Consider the following 8,503-nt stretch of genomic DNA (forward strand, 5'->3'; position numbering starts at 1 on the left):
TCCTAAACAAATTCAAAATGCTTTTACATTTTCAGAATTCAAAATATTTTGTACCGGACAAAATTGCACCGCTGGGAGACTATCCTTTTACTACGTAGCGTAAAAGGAGTAATTCTAGTTATTATTCATATTATCATTATTAAAACAGTATTTTTATATTTAATTTATTTCTGCCCTGTCATGAAAAACCCACTCAACTTACACATTTTTCAAAATGTACTTTTTAGCTATTTGCTCTTTTGGGGACATGTGTATTCAGAATTTTGAAATTATGACTGAAAATATGAAATTCAAAATTAAAATATCACTCAACTGCAAGTCACAACTTTTCAATCGTACATAAGTGAAGCTGACGATAAACAATACGTACAGTGGCCCAAGCCTATGTCGTAATTACGACATAAATATGTCGAAATTACGACATACGTATGTCGTAATTACGACTTATTATGTCGAAATTTCGACATACTTAAGTCGTAATTACAACTTATTATGTCGAAATTTCGACATACGTATGTCGAAATTACGACATACGTATGTCAAAATTTTGACTTATTATGTCATAATTTCGACATAATAAATCGAAATTATGACATACATATGTCGAAATTTCGACATATTATATCGAAATTTTGACATAATAAGTCGTAATTACGACATACGTATGTCGAGATTTCGACATAATAAGTCGTAATTACGACTTACGTATGTCGAAATTTCGACATAATAAGTCGTAATTACAACATACGTATGTCAAATTTCGACATAATAAGTTGTAATTACGACATAAAAATATATATTTCAGTGGCCCTAATAGGCTTTCGTAGTTTATAGTTTACAGATGCCAGAAAAGAAGTGTAAATTGATGTAATTAATGATATTGATGTAGGCCTCTAAGTGTAAATAAATGAATAATGTATAATATTAGACTAGGCCTACTTGCCCCCATCATGACAAAAGGGAGCAACTGATGTTGCATTGCTTTGAGTTAATGAATATGGAGCATGTTGATTTTGTCCCCTGCTTCCTTTTTTGGCGGTTTTTACTGTATTTTTAGTCTCTTATTTCCTTTTTGTGTTCCTAATTACTTGTTAATTAGTGGGATTTGAACATACTCAATATCAATATGTTCCAAATTATTAGTTCTTTGATAGTCACTAAAAATAACTCATTTTTGAAAAATTGTCAATTACTTCCTTTTGTCATGGTGGGGCAGTACTGTACAGAATAGTAGATTCCAATATTTATGTAATTTCATGGTATTAATTTACATTGTGTAAATAAAAATGAAAGCAAGAGCTAGCAATTTAACTGTTTTCTGATCATTGAATGTCAAGTATTTGATATTATGAGTAGTTGCGTATTGGCTGCAACGTGACGCGCATTGTATTTGCAGGCGGCCAAAGGTTCCTGTCAAAATCTCCTGCGAATGGAGTTCTTCAACTTGGGACCCCTGGATACTGTATGTGATAATTGATGATTAATCTCAATAAACAGTAACACGTAATAATAGACTGGCCAATTCTAAAGAATAGTAAAATATTAAATTACAAAATTGATTGTATAAATAATATATGTGAATTGTTGTTTATTATTATAGACTTCAGCCTAACCTTGAAACAAGGAAGAAGCAAGTAGATGGTTGGTGTGACTTGGTTTTATTATTTGCACAACATCATAAACTCTATCAACTAGATGTGAAAGAGTCTTCATCCAATCCTCCGTTTTCAAATCCGCAAATAAATAGTATCCTTTGCTTAATTATTAAATAAAAACCATATCACATAAGGCTCAAGTATATCCCAACTTATTGGATATAATACATGAAACACAACGCCTTTCCCACAGAATAAGGAACCTTTTCATGCCATCTTTTTTGGCCATTGACACGATATTTTCCCCAGGGCTCTCAATTGGCTCAATGATGCCCCGAACCATAAGGTCAAGTATCTGCCCCTAATCCCGTCCCGGTAATGTACAGGGTTCCTACAGTGTCCCTATTTTATTTGCAAGGCATTTCCCGTATTGATGATGTTGCACAAGATCACTGTGCCCCAGGACATGTTCCCCCTAGAGCCCTGTTTCTCAAACTTTTTAAGGTGGCGACCTACTTTCAGACTCCTTATTCTTTGGCGACCCAAGGCATATATTTTCATCACAATGCCATTTTCATGTTATGTGTTGATTTACTTATGCCTATTTTACTTGCCACAAGTTCATCATAATGCTATTCTTTGACTTTGATTTTTATTTTAAATCTATGCTATTATAATATAGTACATGTAGTATAGTATGGGGGTGGGGCTGATGGGGAGTGTGGAGGTGAATTGGAGGGGCTCGCTGCTTAGGTGAGGAGAACTAGCTCCCAAAATATGGTGATTTGAGGTGATTTTTAACAGCTTGAGCATGATTATTTTGGGAGAGGGGGAAATTGGGGGAGGGGGATGAGTATTGGAAGGGTCCCCCTTCTGTGCATACCCCTAGATACGCCACTGCCCAAAATCTTAAAAATGGATATATTGTATTCTTTTTCTTTTGAAGTGTCAGTAATAGGGAAGCCTTTTGACGCAGACATCGTTGATATACTCAGCGCACAAAAGAAAAATACACAAAGTGTGTAGGTCTGTATTTCACGTTCACTTACATTAAATTATAGTAAATTTAGTATTGACAGGTCCAATATAGGCCTAATCCGTTTGTGTCCTGAAAGAAATATAAATAAAAGTTAACTTTAGACTTACAGTACTATATCTGTTTGTAAAACAGAATATATGGCTTTTTCTCTTTGTGATGTTGAAATTTAAGAAGTCTAGTGTAAAATAACAGAAAGAAAACAAAAATACTGTAGAATCTTACAGAAAATTATGAAGGTAAAATAATAGCAACTCGATGTCAGGGAAACTCAAACTATGACTAATGATATTCATATTATGTAAAATGATGTCATAATTTGATACGCTCATCGTTGATATGGTCTTTGCTTGGACAATATTTAAGGAAGATTCAAGTACGGAAAGTGATCAAAGTGCCGGTCAGAAAAACTCCGCAAAAAAAAAAGGAAATTGGGATTAAAGAAGAAAAATTTATAAAATTTTAAAAAAACATATTTCTAAAAAAAAAATAAAGTTAAAATAAGCTGGGAAAATAACTTGACGTTAGAAAGACTTGAACTATATGAGGATCTGCCCCTCGATCCCGCTGGGGCTGCCTACCAATTGACCCCAACGGACCCCAGAACAATGGGCCTGAGCAGCAAAGCTGCCCCAGAGGCCATGTCCGCTCTTGGCGACCCATATCTTTGGCATTTTTTTGACTACACATGGAATGAATAAATGAATGAATAGGAGACAACTTAGTATTAGTTTTTTGGGCCTAGTTTCTCAAAAACACATTTGGGCAGTTTGGTACATTGTGTCCCTGAATCTAAATAACAATCCCATTTTGTACCTTTTTATTCAAATATTTTATTTCTTTTCTGTTAGAAACTTTTATATTTGTTTTTATATTTGCTTTATATGTAAATATGTTCGGAGTTTAGATGTTTAGTGTTTAGAGAGAGCCACTTGATAGTGGCAATCGTTATGTAATGAACATCTTGTTTGTATGATTTGTCTTATATTGCTTATACCTGTATATTGAATAAATTTAAAAATAAAAAAATCAGGGGGCCCCTAAATGTTACAAAATTTAAAAAAATTGGGGATAAAAAAAAATTTCATGCAAATTTTAAAACTAGATCACCGTTCTGCAATCTATGTTTGGGTCGTGGAAAAATGTTGATGGTTTGCATTCCTCTTCAGATCATGGAAATTTTACTTATTACAAATGAAGACAAAGGAAATCAAAATTACAGTAAAGAAACGTGCAAGTGTGGTATTTGCATCACTGTACTTTTGTAATGTGTGCGTTATCAATAGTTTTATTTTCAATAATATACTATTAAACCATTTGTACTTCAGGTTTGACAACTTGAAAGTTTTATTTTTTTTATTTCATTGTGGCTTACAGGGGGAAGTTATAATGACATTTTCTCCTGCAATTAAATGTGTATATTTAACAATAACTCTTACATTTATGGCAGCAAATTTAAGAATTTTTATAGTGTAAAACATCCATAAATAAATCTTTGATAACTCATGTAGTTCTGTTACATGAGTAATTCAAATAATAATTTCATTTTTATGGCATTTAAATTTATTTTGTGGTTAATTTGAAAAATCTTTTATGAATGAAGTGAATCATGTTGACGTAGGTTTTTCTGATCTCCTCTGTTTTTGTTTAAAACGAATGACATGATTTATTTACTTAACTAAAAAAATAATACGATTTTCAATCATTTTACTATGAAATTGGCCTGTTGTGTATATTATTTTCAATAATATACTATTAAACCATTTGTACTTCAGGTTTGACAACTTGAAAGTTTTATTTTTTTTTATTTCACTGTGTTTGGCTTACAGGGGGAAGTTATAATGACATTTTCTCCTGCAATTAAATGTGTATATTTAACAATAACTCTTATATTTATGGCAGCAAATTTAAGAATTTTTATAGTGTAAAACATCCATAAATAAATCTTTGATAACTCATGTAGTTCTGTTACATGAGTAATTCAAATAATAATTTCATTTTTATGGCATTTAAATTTATTTTGTGGTTAATTTGAAAAATCTTTTATGAATGAAGTGAATCATGTTGACGTAGGTTTTTCTGATCTCCTCTGTTTTTGTTTAAAACGAATGACATGATTTATTTACTTAACTAAAAAAATAATACGATTTTCAATCATTTTACTATGAAATTGGCCTGTTGTGTCTGATGGGTTGTGTCTGAGTGCTTGACATTTTATTTGTACTGTGGGAATAAAGGTTGGCGGATCTAGGATCTAGAAGTGCCATAGACATACATATGCTGCTGCTTGTGCTGATGTTGATGCTGTGTCTGTTGTTGCTGCTTCTTCTGTTGCTGCTGCTGTTGTTATTGTTTTTAACATTATTACCAATAACTATTTACTGTGAGGTCGAACATGGATTTATGGAAAAAAAATGTTAAATTATAACTACATATTACTGTGATTTAGCTTATTATATTATTATTTTCCTGATGAGTGTTTTTAGGGAAATTGCCTTTAGAGGGAGTCTACACTGTTCTAGAAGAGCTAAGGACAAGAGGTATGTTTATTTCTTTGTACTTGCAAATATGCCTACTGTGTACAGCTGTGCATGCCAACCTTATTGAGTGATCTCAAATTGCAGGTGAATGATTTGGTTGTGGTTTGTCTTTGTTCAATTACATTCATTTGTTGCCATTTGAGCAAATGTTTTTTCAGGATATGATGAATTATATATTTATATATTATAATATTTTAAAAGTGTAATTTCAATTCAATCTTCTAAGGAAATATAGAATGGACAGATAAAGGCAAGTCGAGATGTTTGGTGATGTGGAGAACACCAGCAGAATGGGGTAACCTTATGTATACATGGGTAAGTATCTTTGCAGAAAATCATTGATTAGATTGATATTAATAAATTTTAAAAAACTGAAATGACTGAAATCGAGGTTCAATTCAATTTCTGTATTACCTATGTATGTATTTATCTCACATTTTTAATAGGAACGGGGGTTCCCATGCATCCCAAGGATATATTTTTTTAACTAACTTTTTTGTAATCCTCAAAGTATCTCATGAATGAATTTTGATGTTCCCATCGAAAAAAATTGTCTCATGGGGTCGTTTGGTGGCCTTTGTGGTGGCCATCTTTAATTTTTAATGAAAATCAATTATTTGCATAATTTATTAACTGAAAATCATATAAAATCAAATTAACCTCTAAATGTATATAGTAAGCAGTGTTTATGTTCTTAATACAAAACATTGACCTCGCATTTACATTTGGTGGCCATATTGGAAAATTAAAATTCAAACGAAGAAATCTTAATTTTACCAGTTTTACAATTTCGTGTACAGGGCCAAAACACTGAGCAGCCTTTGTAGTGACATAAAAGAACAAACAATCCAACAAATTTTAAATGTTAAAAATTATACGTATTTTGTACATATTAGTAGACTCTAAAATTTATTAAATAAGCCTTTGAAACCCCTAAATTGTCAAAATTTCAGGGCCTTCGTCCCCTAGGCCACTAATGAGGCATTTAAAGCAATGTTTGACCATGCTCACCTTGTTCTCGTCGAGGAAATTTTCCCCCTCGTCAGGGATATTGGGCCCACCGTCGGGGACCTCAGACTCTCCATTGGGCAAATCCTAGCGCCACCCCTGGACATTTGCCCCTTGTCGCATGATCTGCGCCCATGGGTACGTTAGAGTCCACTACCTCAACCCCAACATGGTTAGGGCTGAGGTGCGAACATTTTCAGAATATGGACCTCTGGGTGCCAGAAAATAGCACTTTCAAGCACCTTAAAAATCTTGCCAATAATTCATCCACCCCAGGAATTCATAGTTTATTACAGGTTATTAAAAAAAAAAGTATCTGTTTTTTGATAGGCTTTGAAAAATGGGCTCTTGAATACAGTGTGTACGCTTTTTGAAATTACACAAGGCGATGATTCCAAATCTGAAGGCAAGTATTTTATTATCATTTGTATTTGAAATTTTGTAATTATCATTATTTTAACATTGAAGAAAATTGAAGATAAGTACTGATCAAGATAGGCAATTACGTTATTGCAATTGCTTTTATTTGTTGATCCTAATATGTTTCTACATTTCATCGACAAAACCAGTCGTTAGGCTATTATTCGTTGGAGTGCATCCCATTGACGCCAATTTATTGTTATCGGGTTGAGGATAATCCACAAAGAATTGATTGTTGTTTTATTTCGAATAAATTGGATAAGTACTGGTACTGATCGTAAACAAATATTTAGTTTTCACTATTTGCAGTTGGAAGTATAAATCAGAAAGATGGTCATATTTATTTTGACAATGGTTCTTTCATTCGCAATCTTCAGCGTCCGTGGTGTTGAAACTGATTTAAAACGAACACAATTGTAAGATTGTAATAGATACAAATAGATATAGCGCTACAAGAAACTAAATGTACAAAACCAGAAGAAACCAACCTCCCAAATGGTTACAAAGTACTCATTGTTGAACAGAAAAATCACGACATAGAGCGCTTGGCTTCGTCAGTGACAATGTCGCATACTTGGATATTGAAACAAGAAGGAAAAACGGTGAAAAAATACAAACAAGAATAATTAACTTTTATGGCCCTACAAGTCCAAATAGAAATTTGAATCCTGAACTGTCGGCGAATTCTACTATGAGAAAATATGTAAGTCCGCAGAAATTCCAAATCGTTATGATTTTTTTATATTGGGGATTTCAGCGCTAAAATCGGGCATAATTGCAAATTTGAAATATCATTTATAGATGGCAACTTTGAGCCATATTCACATAGCAGAACTAATGATAATGGTCATGACCTTCTTAACTTTATTGTTTCCAAATCATTATTCATAAAGCTTTTTAACATAAAATGTGTCGTATAACCACATATACTATGTGGCACAAAGATTGGTCTCAAGGAGCAAACTCTTAATGCTACTTAACTGCTTACTTACTTACCCATCAACGAGGGTTGGACACATTCATACCAGCTTGATGGCCTTTCTCCATTTAGAGCAGTCCTGTGCTAGAGCAGTATCAATATTGAGTTTTTTAATGTCATCCTGGGTGCTGTCATACCGCCTTTTCTTGGGTTGGCCCCTTGCTTTCCGCCCTACGATTTCGTAGCTTAATTTTCTGCTTAGGCCAGTTGTTGTTTATCCATTCGCTGGTGATGTCCAAACCACTGTAATCGATTGTTTTTCATAACATACTCTTTTTTCCCCCTGCAATAGCCCTCTTTATATCTCGTTGAAGTTCTTTCTTATAGATAATATCCCCTTGCTTCATTGCTGTGTATTTCTTTGCCAGAAGTAAACTTCAGGGGGGAACGATAGTATCTTCAAAAAAACGAATATAAGCTGAAACTTCCTTAGTCACCTTGTCCAGTGAACCACAACTCTTAAACAGATCCCAATTCGTTGTTTCAAAGCATTCTTAAAGGTTGTGCACTGCTCGTTAAGCGGGGCAGCCTTTACATAACATCGGTTGATTTCATATGCAAAACTCACTATACACAGTAAAAAATTCATCAATCCAACTCTTGAAAGAAAACAACTGTAACGAGGGTGTCGCTGCCATGATGAACTGCACCACAAAAGTGCCTTTAAAAAAAGGAAGGCGTTGCTCAGTTATAGTGTGGAGTCATAGTATGTTACTTTCAGTAGTGTATAGAAAGAAATGGAGTTACAGCAAAATGGGTGTTGACATAAAACTATCTTAAATCTACTAAACAAAGCTGACTGTTCAGAATGTGATGTTTGTCTTGTCTTGTGAAATATTAGAACTAAGCTGGTTGTTAAAATTTGAATTTAAGAGTAGCGTAGGGTCCTTTGAAGGAGACGCTTTATCGGATAAACTACTTACAC

General features: G+C 33.4%; 1 protein-coding gene across 1 annotated transcript in view; it reads left to right on the top strand.

Moving 5' to 3' along the window:
* Positions 1 to 8,503, top strand: part of LOC117124272 (vacuolar protein-sorting-associated protein 25-like) — a 15,152-nt gene that overhangs the window by 2,527 nt on the left and 4,122 nt on the right. Inside the window, exons 2-5 of the mRNA XM_033270435.1 lie at positions 1,601 to 1,746; positions 5,118 to 5,171; positions 5,398 to 5,486; positions 6,510 to 6,585. Coding sequence (XP_033126326.1) covers positions 1,601 to 1,746; positions 5,118 to 5,171; positions 5,398 to 5,486; positions 6,510 to 6,585 — 365 coding nt within the window. The remainder of the gene's footprint in view (positions 1 to 1,600; positions 1,747 to 5,117; positions 5,172 to 5,397; positions 5,487 to 6,509; positions 6,586 to 8,503) is intronic.

This window comes from Anneissia japonica, unplaced genomic scaffold (assembly GCF_011630105.1).
Source record: "Anneissia japonica isolate Jap-2015-1 unplaced genomic scaffold, ASM1163010v1 scaffold288012_len1326614_cov192, whole genome shotgun sequence".
Lineage (NCBI taxonomy): Eukaryota > Metazoa > Echinodermata > Crinoidea > Comatulida > Comatulidae > Anneissia > Anneissia japonica.